We start from the raw sequence: 19561 nt of genomic DNA, 5'->3' as shown, positions 1-19561 counted from the left end.
TCTTCTTCCGGAGATGATGGAGAGCGAAACGCCTCCCCCTGCCTCCCCACCTCCTGGGGCGGACGACCCTAAGGTGTCATCATGGAGGATTTCTCCTGATCCGCCAAGGCCAGAAGGTAACCCTTCGGCCACCCGAAGTTCGAAGCATTTGTCTCCTAATGAGAGCAACAGAAAGAGTCCGGGACTGTCCGGTGCGCAACCAGATGCACTGATGAGTCTTTTGGAGCAAGCAACTATCTCAGAGGAGCATCGTACTTTAATGGGTATGGTGGTTGAGAGGGTTTCATCCGCCAAAAGTGGGTTACATGAAGCTTTTCTGAGTCTGCTAAGAGGCTTTGAGGTACGCAAAGTAATATATAATTTTTTTGATGGTACCGCACACGCTAGGTGTGCTCTATAAAGATAGTAGCCCCTGAGACTCTGGTTGCTATCCAGAGGCGGCAAACAGAGGATTGTAGTCCCAGGTAATGATCGCGTTGGTTTCATGTGCAGGCGGCTGACGGTCCGGTGGATGGTCGGACTTCTGAGTTTGCCGGACTTAGCCGGCAACTTGACGCGGCAGATGCTGACATTGCGCTTGTGAACAAGCGGCTTGACGAGGCACAGGGTATGTATTTTTGGGTGGTCAACAAATATTAAGAGGAGCATGATGCAAGTATCTATAATATGATGTGACTATAGATGGAGCTACCGCCGTGGAGACCCTTCGGGCGGAACTTGCCCGAGCCAAGGAACAAGCCAGGAGGAGTGATGCAGCCGCCCTAAAGGCGGCCAAAGAGTTAAGAGCCGAACGGGTTGCTCATCGCCAGAGCGAAGATAAAATAGCCAAAATGGCTGTTGAGCTAAAGGATGCCACCGACCGGTATGAACTTCTTGAAAAGGAAAGCCAAGCGAAAGCGGCGGACCTGGAGAAAGCCATGGTAGCGGCCAAGGAGCCCGCTCTAAAATCAGAGCGGCGAAGGAGGAGCTTCATCAAGCCGGAGATATCACGGCTGGGAAGCCCTTTTTGTTGCAGACGAAGTTCGGAGATCCAAAGTATGCCCCTCTGGATCAATTATGGAGTGCTGCAGACGCGTATTCGGACCTGGCAATGAGTGCTGCTGATGCGACTAAGTTTTTCAAAGATCAAGAAGATCACGAAGTGGAAAAGTTGTTATGGTCGCAGTTCAGTGCTCCAACGCGTCCGCTGCTGTTAAATGAGCAAATGGCCGAGTGGGATGAGCTCCATAGGTTGTCCGGGCTTGCCATGAGGTCTGTCGTGGATCATCTTTGGCCGGAAGGACCAAGGCCGAATAGTTATTTTGGTTTAGTACAACGATTCCTTGGTGTTGTGCCGCATATCGACGCTGTAAAGAGGTCGGCATGCATAGAGGGTGCGCAGATGGCTCTTGCCCGTGTTAAGACATACTGGGCAGAGATGGATGCCACCGCTATTGCAACCCGGGGTCCGGCCGTAGAGCAAGGCTCGGTCGAGCACTATACTATAGAAGTTCTAGAAGGCGCTCGTTTAATAGAGGCTCAGTGCTCGAAGGGTATCATGTTCGAGTGACATGTATCTCAATTGTAAAAATAATGCTATTTGGATTATAAAGGTTGTGTTTATACTTTTGCCTGAAAGTATTATGATGCCTCCTGTGCGGCCATTTATGTATGTATATAACCTGAAAGTTTGCAGTCATCGGCTTCAGCCCCCATGCATATAATGCGGGGGTGTTCGGAAAAGTGCATATTCACACTTGATCCAACGTCTTGGTCCATTAAGGAGGTGATAGCGCGGCAAACAAGGCAATCAGACTATATTGCTTTAACACTTTCACTTAGCCATAGGAGTTTGACAGTGGGGCTACTATATAGCCTCTGGTACTTCTGCGCTTATCCGAATACGGTGCGCGTACATACATGACCGGGAAACCAGTCCTTCGTTAATGTGGGGGAATCGCGAAGATTCCGCTGAGTCCTCGAGTGGTTGACCAGTCTCGCGCTTTATCATGACAGTCAGTTTTTGGCTTTCTCTACTGAGGTGCTCATCCAGATGAACCAGGGCACAATCGCAGTAGTTCTCCCGGTGCCATCTTAGCCAATAGAGCGGAACGTAAGGTAGCAAAACACGGGAGCCAGGCAAACCCAACTATTGACCAAAGACATGATTCGGAACTGATGCATATAAGTCCAAACTCGCGACGCCGAACACTCCCTAAGGTATTCGGTCTTTATAATGTATACTGGGCTGAGTAACGCCCTCGATAATGAGCCCTGAATTTCCAGGTACGTGCATTAGTCTGACGTGACGAAATGTCAATAACGCCAGCATCCCTCTTGGTTATGTTGAGTATCCTGAGGGTGTGAAGCAACAAGAGACAGTAAAAAAGGTTTACACAGGGTCTTAATCTAAAAAGAGACATTTGGATAGGGCCCTGCTGCACGTCTGCGCCTGTATCTCCGTTGTGCCGTATCCTGGAATTGTGTAGCATGATGATCATCTGTAAGAGAGAAAAGCCCAGGTGAAAGTTTTCGTGCGAAAAATTGGTTATCCTTAATGAACCATTAAAGTTCAATCTAAATAAGATCAAGCCGAACTGTAGTCCTTTTTACATGTGGGAAGCCCCTAGCACCACCTATGGGGGTATGTCCATCGACCCAGTCTTAGGCTTATCTGAGTTGTTACAGCTAGTGGTGCGCCGGACTCGTCTAGCCGTGTCCGCGGTCTTGACGACCGATCGTCTAGTAGGAGAGGGCATTCAATGTTCGGCTGCTAAAGCCACCACACGTTCTTCCACGCGTAAGGAACACTCTGTGTTTCCGCTAACTATGATGATGCCACGTGGACCGGGCATCTTAAGCTTAAGATAAGCATAATGTGGTATTGCATTAAAACGAGCGAATGCCGTTCTTCCGAGTAGTGCTTGATAGCCGCTTCGGAATGGAGCGATGTCGAAGGTTAACTTTTCACTTCGGAAGTTGTCGGGAGAACCAAATACAACCTCTAGTACTAGAGAGCCCGTGCAGTGGGCCTCTGGGCCTGGTATTACTCCTTTAAAGGTAGTATTGCTTTGGCTGATTCTTGCCGGGTCTATCCCCATTTTGCGGATTGTGTCCTGATATATCAGATTAAGACTACTGTCACCGTCCATAAGGACTCGGGTGAGATGGTATCCGTCAATTATTGGGTCTAGTACCAAGGCAACCGATCCTCCATGCCGGATACTAGTCGGGTGATCCCTGCGATCAAAAGTGATCGGGCAAGCCGACCAAGGGTTGAAGACGGGCTCCAAAGCGCATACTTCTCGGAGTGCGCGTTTGCTCCTCCTCTTCGTTACGTGAATCATATTCACTGTTTTGACCTCTGGTGGGAATTTTTTCTGTCCCCTAGTGTTCGGCTGGCGAGGCTCATCCTCGTCTTTGCTTGGTGTCTCCCTCCCCTTGTGTTCGGCGTTTAGCTTGTCGACCTGCTTGAAGACCCAGCATTCTTTGTTGGTGTGATTTGCTAGTTTGTTGGAGGTGCCATGAATCTGACATAATCTGTCTAGAATCTTGTTTAGGCTGGACGGTCCGTCTCTGCTGCCTTTGAATGGCTTTTTCCGTTGATCGGGTCGAGAGCCCCTGAATCCGGCGTTTACCGCCGTGTTGTCTGGGCTGTCTTCATTGTTTTGACGCTTGCTTTTATTTCATCGTGGTTTTCCATTGCCATCCCTAACTTCGGATGTGCCTGGGTCGCTAGTGCCGCTATGGGCCAGCCAACTGTCTTCGCCCACGCAAAAGCGGGTCATAAGGCTTGTTAGGGCTGCCATTGTCCTTGGTTTTTCCTGGCCGAGGTGTCTGGCGAGCCATTCATCCCGGACACTGTGTTTGAAAGCCGCTAAGGCTTTGGCGTCCGAGCAGTCGACAATTTGATTCTTCTTAGTGAGGAATCTGTTCCAAAGCTTTCGGGCTGACTCTCCGGGCTGTTGAATCATATGCCTTAGATCGTCTGCATCCGGAGGTCGGACATAGTTCCCTTGAAAATTAGCCCTAAAAGCATCTTCGAGCTCTTCCCAACTTCCGATTGAGTTTTTGGGGAGGCTCTTCAGCCAGTGCCGAGCTGGTCCTTTCAACTTGAGGGGTAAGTATTTGATGGCGTGGAGATCATCTCCGCGAGCCGTGTGGATATGAAGGATAAAGTCCTCAATCCAGACCCCAGGGTCTGTCATTCCGTCGTATGCCTCTATGTTCACGGGTTTGAATCCTTCTGGAAATTCATGATCCAGAACCTCATCGGTGAAGCATAGGGGGTGCACGGCACCCCTGTATTTGGATGTGTCATGGCATTCTGACGGTTGTAGTGTTCGGTTTTGATTCTGTGTCGGAGCGCGCTTCCTAGATCCGTAGATGGACCTGGTCATACCGGATTTTTGGTGCAAGTCCTCACGTAAATCGTGTGCTGACTTATGTGCGACATTGTTAGACGCCCTATCGCGGCCACGGGGTGGTCGATCCGGCTGATCGGCTATTTTTATTTTTCGGTTGTATAGGCTCTAAGGCCTCGTCATCGAATTCGGGCAGCAGCTTGCGCTTTGGATAGCTCTTTGTGTGGCGGCTGCCACCGTACTTTTGTTCAGTGTCGAGCACTTTGTTCCATCTACTGTTGAGTGTATTTTGCGCGGCCTTAAGCCTTTGCTACTGCTTCTTTAGACTCCTCGTGGTGGCAATAATCCTTTTATGGAGGTCCTCTTGCTCCAAGTGCCTTTCCAGGATGATGTGTGCGTCGTCGTCCGGACTGTTCTCCTCTCCGGAGACAGGTTGATGAGCTTTGCCCTCGGCGTCGCCGTGATCGTACATCGGCTCCGTACTATGTTCTCCGTCCGCTGGATCATCCTGCTCTGTCGCTGGGTCCATGTGGTCATCGTTTGCTTTGGAGTCGACCGGGGTATTATTCTTTCTTGCGTTGTTATCGTTGTTTTTGTCGAGGCGGGATTTGGAGCGGCGCCTACATCGTCACTTTGGTTGCTTCTCGAAGGAATTATCCTCCGCTACATCCTACCGTTCCTCGTCATTGTTTTCTTTGGGTGTATCCACCATGTATATATCGTGTGATGAAGTGGCTGTCCAGCGCCCTGTGGGCGGTGGTTCCTGTTCCTCTCCTGCATCGTCGTCCATACCGTCGATGTCTTCGGAGTCGAAATCAAGCATGTCGGTTAGGTCGTCGACAGTGGCTATTAAGTGGGTGGTGGGTGGGGAATGAATTTCTTCGTCGCCCGCTTCCCACTCAAGTCGGACATAGTTCGGCCAAGGGTCTCTTGACAAGGAGAGAGACCTCAATGAATTTAGCACGTCGCCCAAGGGTGAGTGCTGAAAGATATCCGCGAAGGTAAACTCCATGATCGGTGCCCAATCAGATTCGCTAGGCACAGACGCAGGCGGTTCGAAGCCCGTGACCGGGGACGAGTCCAAGGATCCGGCAACACCGGTCTCGTAGGAGTTGAAGTCAGTATTCGGCCCTATCGCCGCTGAGTGTGCGGCCTCCGTGGTGGGGTCCATCCACCCATCCTCAGACGGCACGATCTGCTCCGGATTGAGGGCCGGAGTTGCCACAGGTGTGATCTCCCGAACACCGTCCGGCGGCATAGCTAAGTCATGCTCGTCGTGATTGTGCGGCGCACCTAACATGGGCTCGAATCCGTCGAAGATCAAGTCCCCGCGGATGTTGTTAGAATAGTTCAAGCTTCCAAACCTGACCTGATGGCCATGGGCGTAGCTCTCGATCTGCTCCAGATGGCCAAGCGAGTTAGTCTGTAGTACGAAGCCGCCGAATACGAAGATCTGTCCGGGGAGAAAAACCTCACCCTGGATCGCATCGTTGCCGATGATCGAAGGAGCCATCAAGCCTTATGGTGACGACACAGTGGAACTCTCAATGAAAGCACCAATGTCGGTGTCAAAACCGGGGGATCTCGGGTAGGGGGTCTCGAACTGTGCATCTAAGACGGATGGTAACAGGAGGCAGGGGACACAATGTTTACCCAGGTTCGGGCCCTCTCGATGGAGGTAATACCCTACTTCCTGCTTGATTGATCTTGATGATATGAGTATTACAAGAATTGATCTACCACGATATCGTAGAGGCTAAACCCGAGAAGCTAGCCTATGATTCTGATTGTTGTTGTCCTATGGACTAAACGCTCCAGTTTATATAGACACCAGAGGGGGCTAGGGTTACACAGAGTCAGTTACAAGGAAGGAGATCTACATATTCGAATTGCCAAGCCTGCCTTCCACTCAAAGGAGAGTCCCACCCGGACACGGGACGAAGTCTTCAATCTTGTATCTTCATCATCCAACAGTCCGGTTGTCCGAGGACCCCCTAATCCAGGACTCCCTCAAGTGGTAACCATAGAAGCATTTTAACTAATAAGTTTAAGTTCACCTTTAACTCTAGACATATAATCACTCAAGTGTTTAATCATATAAGCATTGCATTTCAATTGTCTACCAACATAAGCATTGAAGTTTTCTTGTTTAACAATAAAATTATCAAACTCATCCAAGCATTGGCTAGCAAACTTAGTAGATGGGATTTCACCCTTATCAAATCTATAGAGAGAATTTACCTTTACTACCTGTGTAGGGTTATCAAGACAATGTATCTCTTCAATAGGTGGTAAATTCTTAACATCTTCAGCTTTAATACCCTTTATTTTCATAGATTTCTTTGCCTCTTGCATATCTTTAGGACTGAGAAATAGAATACCCCTTTTCTTCGGAGTTGGCTTAGGAGTTGGTTCAGGAAGTGTCCAATCATTTTCATTACTCAACATATTATTCAATAGCAATTCAGCTTGATCAACAGTTCTTTCCCTGAAAACACAACCAACACAACTATCCAGGTGGTCTCTGGAAGCATCGGTTAGTCCATTATAAAAGATATCAAGTATTTCATTTTTCTTGAGAGGGTGATCAGGCAAAGCATTAAGTAATCGGAGAAGCCTCCCCCAAGCTTGTGGGAGACCCTCTTCTTCCATTTGCACAAAATTATATATTTCCCTTAAGGCAGCTTGTTTCTTATGAGCGGGGAAATATTTAGCAGAAAAGTAATAAATCATATCCTGGGGACTACGCACACAACCAGGATCAAGAGAATTAAACCATATTTTAGCATCACCCTTTAATGAGAACGTAAATAACTTAAGGATAAAGTAATAGCGAGTTTTCTCATCATGAGTAAAAAGGGTGGCTATGTCATGCAACTTAGTAAGATGTGCCACAGCAATTTCAGTTTCATAACCATGGAAAGGATCAGATTCAACCAAAGTAATTAACTCATGATCGACAGAGAAATCATAATCCTTATCAGAAATACAGATAGGTGAAGTAGCAAAAGCAGGGTCATATTTCATTCTAGCATTCAAGGATTTTTCTTTCAGCTTAGCTAACAATTTCTTAAGATCATATCTATCATTGCTAGCTAAAAAGTCTCTAGTAGTTTCTTCATCCATAACATAATCCTCAGGCACAACAGGCAATTCATGTCTAGGGGGAGAATCTTCATCATCACTTTTATCAATATTACCAGTTTCAATAATTTCATTCTCTCTAACCCTAGCAAGTTGTTCATCAAGAAATTCACCTAGTGGCACAGTATTATCAAGCATAGAAGTAGTTTCATCATAAGCATCATGCAAAGCATAAGTGGCATCATCAATAACATGCGACATATCAGAATGAATAGCAGGAGTATGTGTCGCAAGTTTACTCATAACAGAAGATGAATCAAGTGCAGAGCTAAATGGCAGTTTTTTTACCTCCCCTCGTAGTTGAGGGATAAATATTGGTTCTTTCATCTTTCAAGTTCTTCATAGTGATCAATAGATATAAATCCCAAGTGACTCAAAGAATAGAGCTATGCTTCCCGGCAACGGCGCCAAAAAATAGTCTTGATAACCCACAAGTATAGGGGATTGCAACAGTTTTCGAGGGTAGAGTATTCAACCCAAATTTGTTGATTCGACACAAGGGGGGCCAAAGAATATTCTCAAGTATTAACAGTTGAGTTGTCAATTCAACCGCACCTAAAAGACTTAATATCTGCAGCAAAGTATTTAGTAGCAAAGTAATATGGAAGTAACGGTAACGGTGGCAAAAGTAATAGTATTGGTTTCGTAGTAATTGTAACAGTGGCAACGGAAAAGTAACTAAGCAAAGATCAATATGTGAAAAGCTCGTAGGTAATGGATCAATGATGGATAATTATGTCGGAGGCGATTCCTCATGCAACAGTTATAACATAGGGTGACACAGAACTAGCTCCACTTCATCAATATAATGTAGCCATGTATTCCGAATATAGTCATACATGCTTATGGAGAAGAACTTGCATGCCATCCTTTGTCCTACCCTCCCGTGACAGCGGGGTCCTATTGGAAACTAAGGGATATTAAGGCCTCCTTTTAATAGAGTATCAGACCAAAGCATTAACACTTAGTGAATACATGAACTCCTCAAACTATATTCATCACCGGGAGTGGTCCCGATTATTGTCACTCCGGGGTTACCGGATCATAACACATAGTAGGTGACTATTGACTTGCAAAATAGGATCAAGAACTCACATATATTCATGGAAACATAATAGGTTCAGATCTGAAATCATGGCACTCGGGCCCTAGTGACAAGCATTAAGCATAGCACAGTCATAGCAACATCAATCTCAGAACATAATGGATACTAGGGATCAAACCCTAACAAAACTAACTCGATTACATGATAAATCTCATCCAACCTATCACCGTCCAGCAAGCCTATGATGGAATTACTCACGCACGGCGGTGAGCATCATGAAATTGGTGATGGAGGAAGGTTGATGATGATGATGGCGACGGATTCCCCTCTCGGAGCCCCGAACGGACTCTGGATCAGCCCTCCCGAGAGAGAGATTAGGGCTTGGCGGCGGCTCCGTATCATAAAACGCGATGAATCCTTCTTCCTGATTTGTTTCTCCCCGAACGTGAATATATAGAGTCGGAGTTGAGGTCGGTTGAGCCTCAGGGGGCCCACGAGACAGGGGGCGCGCCCCCCACCCTCGTGGACAGGGTGTGGGGCCACTGACGTTGATTCTTTCGCCAATATTTATTATATATTTCAGAAATATTATCCGTAAAGTTTTAGGTCATTCCGAGAACTTTTATTTCTGCACAAAAATAACACCATGGCAATTCTGCTGAAAACAATGTCAGTCCGGGTTAGTTCCATTCAAATCATGCAAGTTAGATTTCAAAACAAGGTCAAAAGTGTTTGGAAAAGTAGATATGATGGAGACATATCAATGGGGGAGATGAAAATGAGAGGCAATGCCAAATAAAAATAAGAGCAAATAGAAGATTGTTTGTGCGAAGGTACTTCATAGGTTTTGATGATGTTTTCCCGGCAATGGCGTCAGAAATTCTTCCTGCTAGTTGTGAGAGGCGTTAGGATTTCCCCGAAGAGGAGAGAAGATGCAGTACAGTAGAGATAAGTATTTCCCTCAGTTAAGAATCAAGGTTATCAATACAATAAAAGAATCACACAAAGTCTTGTGAATAACACCTGCGCGTACAAAAGCAAATACTTGCACCCAACGCGATCAAGAGGGTTGTCAATCCCCTTGACGATTACTTGCAAGAATTAAATCTTGTAGTGGTAGATAGTTAAATTGTAAACATAAAATAAAATAAAATAGAAAATTGCAGCAAGGTATTTTTGTGTTTTTATATATGATAAAGGTAGACCCGGGGGCCATAGTTTTCACTAGAGACTTCTCTCTCGAGAACATAGCATATGGTGGGTGAACAAATTACTATTAGGCAATTGATAGAAGAGCGCATAGTTATGACGATACTCAAGGCAATGATCATGCATATAGGCATCACGTCCGAGACAAGTAGACCGACTTCTGCCTGCATCTACTACCATTACTCCACCAATCGACCGCTATCCAGCATGCATCTATGGTATTACGTACAAAACAGAGTAACGCCTTAAGCAAGATGACATGATGCAAACAAAGTAAACCCAGTCAATATGAATAAACCCCGTTGTTTTACCCTTAACGGCAACAATACAAGTATGTGTCTTGTCCCCTTCTGCCACTGGGATATCGAGCATCGCAATATTAAACCCATTACAAAGCACCTCTCCCATTGAATAAATCAATCTAGTTAGCCAAACCAAATAGATTAATTACGGAGAAATACAAAGTTATAACAATCATGCATAGTAAAGTTCAGAAAAGACACCATTAATATACATAAATATTCACATCATAAACACACAATTCATTGGATCTCAACAAACACACCGCAAAAAAAGTTTACATCGGATAAAACTCCAAGAACATCGAGGAGAACATTGTACTGACGATCAAAGAGAGAAAAGAAGCCATCTAGCGACTAGCTATGGACCCTTATGTCAGTGGTGAACTACCCACGCATCATCAGAAGGGCAACAAGGATGATATAGAAGGCCTCCATGATCGATTCCCCCTCCGGCAAAGTAACGAAAAGGCCTCCAGATGGGTCACGAAAGAACATGGCCCTGTTGATTTTCCAATATTTGAGAATTTATAGAGATGGAATTAAATCAGACAGAGCCACGAGGGCGCACAAGGTAACAAAGGCGCGCCCGGGGGGGGGGGGGGCTGTTGCCTTGCCATCTCCTCGTTTGCCTCTGGTCTCCTCCCGAAGCTTCAAGGGTCTCTCATGTTCAGAAAAAAATCGTCAAAATTTTTTGTAACGTTTGGAATCCGTTTGGTACTGATTTTTTGGAAAACCAAAAACAGACAAAAAAAGCAACTGACACTAGGCACCGGGTTAATAAGTTGGTCCCAGAAAATGATAAAAAATAACATATAATTACATATAAAACATCCAAGATTGATATTATAATAGGATGAGACAATAAAAAATTATAAATACATTGAAGACGTGTCAAGGTTCAGAAATATTACCTAAATATCTTGTCTCAAAACTGATCCATGATATTCTTTTGTTGCCTCCTACTAGGATAAATGAGGAAATTATTTTCTATGGCCATCAGTGTGTTACACGTGCACGCTTACTAGTCTAAGAAACAAGAGAGAATTCCTTATTTGTCCCTTTCTTAAAATATGTTTTCCTTTTTGGCCTTGCAAAATCATTTTTTTCCTTTTTGACACCTAAACTTCATTTTGTTCCCTTAATGACATTTTCATCACTTTTGGCCACTAACACAATCAGGTGCAATCCAAAAAGTCTTTTTTTACCCCTGCTTTAGTTCATAGGTAAAATGAAGAAGAAACCCTATGACCGAACTTCTCTCCCTATTTCCCACCCCGATTTGATGCTGCTGCTGCTCATGGCGAGGCGGAGGGTGACGGATCGTCGACCTCGGCATGCATGGAACGGCGTGTGCCCATGCGCGTGTTCCAGCACTCCTGGCCGGTCGTGGTCTTCTTTGTTGGTGTTAAATACGACAATAGCATCCCATGCGTGTATGCTTGATTACTTGTGCGTGAACGTGTCCGTGTACTGTAGGACTGGTGTCACTACATCGCGGTAGCTAAAAGAAGGCATAGGAGTTGTTATAAAAAAAGCATAGGAGTTGTGTACGTGTGCAACGCCGGGCTACGTAGCTAGCTGTGCTAGCTTTGATCGATCAAGACGGATCGAGCCAGCCGGGCTAGGTAGCTAGCTGTTCTAGCTGGCGAAGGCGTTGGTGCATCTCGGCCACCAACAAATCCGACTGTTGCGACGCTGGTGGTTGGCGGCCATGGCGTTGGCATCTGTGGCAGGGAGTTGATACCGGAACTGCATGTTGCAGCAGCCGTGCGCCATGCGAAAGGGGAGGCAGAAGTAGTTGCCCGGACGGGACGACGAACAACAGCGACTACCTCTCATTCCAGGTGAGTGGTGTCCGGCTGCTCGTGGCCAGCAGCATACGCTCTCGTCGTTCTCGTTTGCGTGCCGTCCGCGTGGTGTATAGCTGCCGGCTCGCGCGGTCCACTTGTTCGCAGGATTTATTATGTGTACTGTAGTTTTAAACGTGTGTTAGTTAGAAGATTTATGAGTATGTGTCGGGGTACTTTGAACGTGATAAATTGTACTTATCATAGATATGATTATGCGAGCAGATGTTTTCCGTCTTTTGTATGCACGGATCAGTTTAGCTAAGGAAAAAAAATATTGAAGTGCATATATATGCAAAACATCATAAAATCAGTGGTTACTCTTTTACTTAAATATCGTGGACAGTCACATAGTGCACTAGGGGTAAAATGGTCTTTTCACTTCATACTTAACATTATTAGTGACTAAAGGAGACAGAAATGTCATCGAGGGAACAAAATAAACTTTAAGTGTCAAAAAGGGATTTTTTTTTATTTTAGGCCAAAAAGGAAAACAAATTTTAAGAAAGGGCCAAATAAGGAATTCTCTCAAGAAACAAAGCCCTAACCCAAGCCAGAGTAATTTGAATGATTGTACTGTACCCAATCTGGAATAGAAGCAAATGGTTTTCTTTTTGCTCCGTGCACCCGCCACTGAAGCTTGCTCCTGTTTTAAAGACCATTTCCTAGAAACATCGTTGTCAAAGCTGTGCGCCATCTCTCTTGGGCAACACCGTGAAAAGGAGATTAAGTTGCAGCCTACTACTCTACCACGGTACAACTAGTGTTCTCAAAACCTAAATGTAAGATTGCGAAACACAAGTTTGGAATGTGGTCACTGAAGAGGCCCTCAAACTGAAAGTCGCAGGTGGCAGCCATGCATGCTGCTTTCTTCTCCCCACATGGGGCGGATGCCATGGACCGAGTGACCAGCACAACTGAAATGTGTTCCGTGCTGTGTTCCAAGTCAAAACATGAGCTGCGACCTCTCCACATGCTGATTTCCACAGGAAAAACAGATGGATGATAAGGCGACCGACCTAGCACGCACGTGCTCTCCGCCTTGAACATGCGGTTTGACCACTAACACGGGCCCCTGTTCTGTTGGCGATACAGTCCGGGTTTGCTATAGTAGTAGTACTCCAGTACGTATAGTAATAAGAGGAACTAAACAAACTAAACATCCTCAATGGTAGTATATTCGTAAGTAACTCGGGAAGATTGCGCAGGGCTCGCGAACATTCTCATCCGCAGCAACGACGACAGTCACATGATTTTTCTGGTCCATGCACTTTCACCAGTAAACAAACGGGAACTCGAACCGTAGAAAATGGAATAGTGCCGTAAAACGAACAGCAGACGGGAGGCGCACCGGAAAACGACAGAGTGGCACGATGAAATCATGGCGGGGAGCGCCCGGAACTCCACTTCCACACTCGCGGCCTCCGCAGCGCTTGGCGGACCGAGTCCAGCAGGACCACTGGGTCGGGCGGCACGTCCGACGCTACGGAGCATGAAAAGCCCGGTGCACGCAGCGACCTCCGCGAGCGCAGAGATAAAAGGAAGGCAATTCTATCCGGTACGCCGGCACAAACCGCACCACTCGCGCACCACACTTCCACCAGCCATCTCCAGTCCTCGCTGTCGCTGCCTACAGGAAGAAGAGCACACGCGCTCGCTCGCTCGCTCGCAGCCCAACGCTCCTGCTTGCTTCCCGCGTCGCTGCCGTCGGCTGAGCGGCCCCCCACGAGGGACGAGGGTGGAGGAGAGGCGTCGCCGGACGGAGCTGCGCTGCGAGGTTCGGTGCTTTTTCCTTCTCGCTCTGCACGATTCCGATCGCGGTTTCATCTCGAGGAATCAATTTGAACCAAAGCTGTTCCCGATTGGTTGCAGAATTGCAGTTCCATCGAATTGAGCCGGAATTCTCTTTTACTAATTTTGTTTCCGGTTCATTTTTAAAAGAGTATTCTGTCACTTCGAAAACAAAACAATGGCCTTGTCCTGTTGCCGCACACCAAGCAATGGGCGAATATACCACCTCCTGCCAATTACTATAAAGCACACGGAAGATGAGCCATTGCTCCCCTCACCTCACCTCTAACCTTGGTTGCCCCGCAGGTGTTTGTAGGATTGCGTGCGTAGGCGAGCTTTCGAAGCTTGGGCACCATGGCCACCGGGATGGCACCAGCTCCGCTCTCGCACGTCAAGGTCCGCGGCGGAGGCATCGGCTTTACCAAGAGCGTCGACTTCGCCAAGGTCCTCTCCGTCCCGGGTGCGCTGAGGACGGGGTCCTCCAGAGGCAGGGCCCTCGTGGTGAGGAGCTCAAGTACAGAGTCTGATACTATGGAGCTCGAGCCGGCCTCCGAAGGAAGCCCGCTTCTTGGTATAATTCCCATGCTCTGGTCTCCTTGCATATAGGACTCAAATTATTTCCCATGCTATAGGGTTTGTTCCGGAGTTATATTGTGCCTTTGTATCTATCTGAAATACTGAATGATTTTCCCCGTTTGTTGTTCTTTAGTTCCCAGGCAGAAGTACTGCGAATCTATTCACCAAACAAGGAGGAGAAAAACACGCACTGTGATGGTCGGGAACGTGGCACTTGGCAGTGATCACCCCATAAGGATACAGACTATGACTACCTCAGATACCAAGGATGTTGCCAAGACCGTGGAAGAGGTGTGCTCTCTATCTGTGGATGCCAGCCCTGCATAGTCCCCTTATCTTTTTAGATGATTTCTGTTTGGTGAACTGACCAAGTATATCAATCACATTGCAGGTGATGAGGATAGCAGATAAAGGCGCTGATTTTGTTAGAATAACCGTCCAGGGTAAAAAGGAGGCTGATGCCTGCTTTGAGATTAAGAACACTCTTGTCCAGAAGAAGTAAGTACTGGAGTAAAAAATTGCCACAGATTCTGTTAGTTCTCATGAATGAGTCCTCACTTTCCTTTTGTGTTTCAACAGTTACAACATCCCTCTTGTGGCTGATATTCATTTTGCGCCCCCAGTAGCTTTAAGAGTGGCCGAATGCTTTGACAAAATCCGTGTTAACCCAGGAAACTTCGGTAAGTGATACCACGATGTATCTCATTTGCGTTGGCCAAATTCTTAATCTTGTATCATGAGTGCTGAGAACATTACTTTTAGCCGATCGCCGTGCCCAATTTGAGAAGCTGGAATATACTGAAGACGATTACGAAAAGGAGCTTGAACATATTGAGAAGGTCAAAACTTTATTCAATCTCTTGCTGCTGCTTCAATCCGTACGAACATATCATGTGTCATCTTACTTGCGCGCCGCTGTAATATCATTTCAGGTCTTTTCTCCATTGGTTGAGAAATGCAAGAAGTATGGAAGAGCCATGCGTATTGGAACAAATCATGGTAGTCTTTCTGACCGGATAATGAGCTACTATGGTGATTCTCCAAGGGGAATGGTAATTATTTCTTTTCTGAGGATATGCTTAACCATCATTTGATAGATGCATGATATTTTCTGCATACTAATTTCAGGTTGAGTCTGCTTTGGAATTTGCTAGGATCTGTCGGAATTTGGACTTCCATAACTTTGTATTTTCAATGAAAGCAAGTAACCCTGTTGTCATGGTCCAAGCATATCGCCTGCTTGTGGCGGAAATGTATAACCTTGGATGGGATTATCCTTTGCACTTGGGAGTTACCGAAGCTGGTGAGGGTGAAGATGGGAGGATGAAGTCTGCTATTGGCATCGGAACACTTTTGATGGTAAATACATTGTTACTTCCTAGTGTTGTGTGAATGAGTTTCTTTCGTACAAGTGTTCTTAAAGTGAGTTGAATTACATGGGAATCTTGATTGATTCTTATAAATAAATAATACTTTGCTTTTCAAAACTTATGGTTGGAAGCTGAGGTTGCTTATTTGACTCAATAAACTTGGTATTCAGGACCCTAGCTCACTTCAGATAGCTGATTCCAAAACAGTATTTCAGAGTACTGAATTATAGTTTGCCAATGAGCTGATTGAGATGTACAAGACAAGATTTGCTTGCTCACTTTCCAATGCTTTGCTTGTATGTTACTTTGTTGTATCTTGAGACCTTTGCCATGCTATCATCTGACACATGTTATGACTACTAGTCTCTTGTAAGGCCTATATATGTGTATATTTTTTTTCTTGAACAGGTTGTAAGGCTTATATCTTCTGTTTGTTGTCTTGTAGGATGGCTTGGGTGATACAATCCGTGTATCCCTCACAGAACCACCAGAGGAAGAAATTGATCCTTGCAGGAGACTCGCAAATCTTGGAACTCAGGCTGCAAACCTACAAATAGGGGTGGTAATGAACTTTCCCTTTCCCTAGCAGTTCATTTTCCTCTTGTTTAGTTGCTATAGTGCAATGTTTTTTTTTTGCAGTAATGCTTTGCCATATCTGATTGTTTGAGCACTATTAAAGCATTTATCTTGTGCTCTTAGGCCCCATTTGAAGAAAAACATAGGCGTTATTTTGATTTCCAGCGTAGAAGTGGCCAGTTGCCTTTGCAGAAGGAGGTCAGGCAAAAACAATCAATTACCAGATCATTAAAACTGATGGTACCATATTTCTTACAAATTGCTCTCACAACAGGGTGAGGCAGTAGATTACAGAGGTGTCCTTCATCGTGATGGCTCTGTTCTGATGTCAGTTTCCTTAGATCAGTTGAAGGTAAACTGCATCTTCCTTACTCTTCTTGTGGACCGTATTGATATGTTCCTTGTGTGACACCACCAAAAGATATCTTGATGCAGCTATTTTCTAATCTAAACCAGGATGACTTTCGCAGTCTCTTAGTTTCGATGCATTTAGCAAAAGGCTACTTTGTTACTTGGATTGATAAAATAGCTACAGCGAAGATATATAGATTTCGCGTCTGAATTAATGTGTTCTGTAATGATGAAAGCCTCCTTTATTTGCCAGGCTCCTGAGCTCCTTTATAGGTCTCTTGCTGCGAAGCTTGTGGTTGGCATGCCTTTCAAGGTCTGATCTTCTATAACTGTATCTTCTAGCATGCAACTATTTTTAGAGGGACTTCAGTTTAAACTGACTGATTTCTTGTATGAACATTAGGATTTGGCAACTGTAGATTCAATTCTTTTGAGAGAACTGCCCCCTATAGAAGATGCTGAAGCAGTGAGTTTCATACATTTCTTTGCCCTTCTCATGTGACAGACATTTGTATATAATTATATTCGTTTATGAAAGATTGCCTGCTATAATTTGTATTTCTGTACAGAGACTTGCACTCAAAAGATTAGTTGACATCAGCATGGGCGTGTTGACTCCCTTATCAGAGCAATTAACAAAGCCACTCCCACATGCAATTGTGCTTGTCACCCTCGATGAACTATCAAGTGATGCAAAGAAGCTTTTGCCAGAAGGTAGCAAATTGTTTCTGACTTATGTAAATTTCAAATTCTGTGTTTAAAGATATTGATTTTTCTGTTACATGACTTACTCTTTTTTCTTGTAGGCACTAGATTTGCTGTCACTCTTCGTGGAGATGAATCATATGAGCAGCTAGATGTTCTTAAGAGTGTTGATAATATAACGATGTTGTTACATAATGTTCCATATGGTGAAGAGAAGACTGGTAGAGTACATGCTGCTAGGAGGTATGTGCACACAGTAGGCAAATTGAAAAGCTCTGTTCAGTATTCACTGCAGCATGTTCCAAATAATGAAATATTGATATGGTGAACTAAATGGTCAAGTATAAACTACGATTTAAGCAGGAAGAAGTCTTTGACTCTATAGAAGACCATCAGTTGTGAAACAATTAATGTCTTTTAAGTATTATTATACTTAACAGATCATAATAACCAATATGGTGCTTCTGATTTGTTGCGCCTACCTAACATATATATTTTTGTTCTTGTTTTACAGGCTGTTTGAGTACTTAGAGACCAGTGGTTTGAACTTTCCTGTGATCCATCACATTGATTTCCCTAAAAGCATCGATAGGTGACTCCCAAATATTCTTCCCATGGGAATTCCTGAGTAGGGGTATTTGTTATGTTGTACTTACACTATTCAAATAAATGCAGAGATGGTCTTGTTATTGGTGCTGGGAGCAATGTTGGTGCTCTTCTAGTTGATGGTCTGGGTGATGGTGTGCTTCTTGAAGCTGGTAACCAGGAGTTTGAATTCTTGAGGGATACATCCTTCAACTTGCTACAGGGTTGCCGGATGCGCAACACAAAAACTGTACGTTGATGAATTGTTTTCTTAATAGATAGGGCTTGCTCTATCTCTAGATCCCCTAAGTGAGATCCATTTCCAGTTGAACTGTTTTTGCTTCACACTCCCTCTGTCACAATGAAAATTTGAGATTAACCTACCAATATAAGCCAAAGAGGGGGCGAGGGGGGTTGGTTATTATCTCTTCCGAAAATAAAAAATCGTTGGAGCCATTTCTGACTGTTAACGAATTCTGCAGGAATATGTCTCTTGTCCTTCTTGTGGGCGAACGCTCTTCGACCTCCAAGAAATCAGTGCTCAGATTAGAGAGAAGACCTCTCATTTGCCTGGCGTCTCTGTAATCTCTCAAACACTTGATTGTTTCCATTCATTTTAGGTAAAACATTGGCCTGATTCACTATATTTGTATTTGTGGCAGATTGCTATTATGGGTTGCATTGTTAATGGGCCAGGAGAGATGGCTGATGCCGACTTTGGATATGTTGGAGGTGCCCCTGGAAAGATCGACCTTTATGTTGGGAAGGTAACAGTCCAACACGTTCATATTGAATCATACCGGATGGATATTTTGCTACAATTGTGATAAATTCAAATTTGTTCATGAATCTGTTGAGCACACCTTTTAATTGTGCAGTGATGGCGTGAATAAATATATGAGACCAGTCTTACTGCCATCGTTTCCTTCCGTTGACACCATGTATCTTTTTGCTGTAGACTGTTGTGCAACGGGGAATTGCAATGGAGGGTGCCACTGAAGCCTTGATTCAGCTAATCAAGGACCATGGCCGTTGGGTGGATCCTCCTACTGAGGAGTAGGCTCAGGCTGCTTCCTGTAGTTCATGTGTAGCCCCTAAACGATCTGCTAGCGGAATATCCAGTGTATCCACAGAGGACATCCCAGCACATATTGTATATCAGTTGGGAAATAAAATAGAAACAATGTTGGCTGTGATTCTGCGACAACTTGATGAAGCATAAGCAGCATAGAAGCTTCTTGAAATCACATCACCATATATCTTAAGCATGTAGGAGTGCATTTGTAAATGACATGCAGAAAATCAAAGTAGTTTACCCGCGCGTTGCTGCTACAGTGTATTCACGAAGGACATCCCAACACATATTGTATATCAATTGGGAAATAAAGTAGAAACAGGGCTGGACACGATTCTGCGACATCTTGATGAAGCATAAGCAGCTTAGAAGCTTCTTGAGAGGACGTGGGCATAGCCCAGTGGTTGGGGGCGCATGATTGTAAACCTAACGACCAGAGTTCGATCCACGTCGGGGACGAATTTCTGGAATTCTCATGAGGGATGCTTCTTCTATATCAATAAAACCGTGGGTGCTAGTGCCCATGGAGTTTCATTTTGAGGACGTGGGCATAGCCCAGTGGTTGGGGGCGCATGATTGTAAACCTAACGACCAGAGTTCGATCCACGTCGGGGACGAATTTCTGGAATTCTCATGAGGGAT

At 45.1% G+C, this 19561-nt stretch overlaps 1 protein-coding gene across 1 annotated transcript; it reads left to right on the top strand.

The window, feature by feature from the left end:
* The first annotated feature begins 13365 nt into the window (after positions 1–13365).
* LOC123127643 (4-hydroxy-3-methylbut-2-en-1-yl diphosphate synthase (ferredoxin), chloroplastic) lies at positions 13366–19091 on the top strand. The gene is made up of 20 exons (XM_044547406.1): positions 13366–13667; positions 13988–14252; positions 14391–14548; positions 14649–14755; positions 14837–14937; positions 15020–15096; positions 15190–15309; positions 15386–15616; positions 16073–16189; positions 16327–16401; positions 16478–16555; positions 16808–16867; positions 16958–17020; positions 17124–17268; positions 17361–17502; positions 17774–17851; positions 17935–18094; positions 18327–18425; positions 18507–18611; positions 18803–19091. Exons 2-20 carry the CDS (start codon positions 14036–14038, stop codon positions 18902–18904), a joined length of 2235 nt encoding a protein of 744 aa, XP_044403341.1. The 5' UTR covers positions 13366–13667; positions 13988–14035; the 3' UTR covers positions 18905–19091.
* Positions 19092–19561: the final 470 nt, after the last annotated feature.

Source organism: Triticum aestivum, chromosome 6A (assembly GCF_018294505.1).
Source record: "Triticum aestivum cultivar Chinese Spring chromosome 6A, IWGSC CS RefSeq v2.1, whole genome shotgun sequence".
In the NCBI taxonomy this organism is placed as follows: Eukaryota; Viridiplantae; Streptophyta; class Magnoliopsida; order Poales; family Poaceae; genus Triticum; species Triticum aestivum.
Note: the sequence above shows the minus strand (reverse complement) of the source record. Positions and strands in the feature narration are given on the sequence as shown.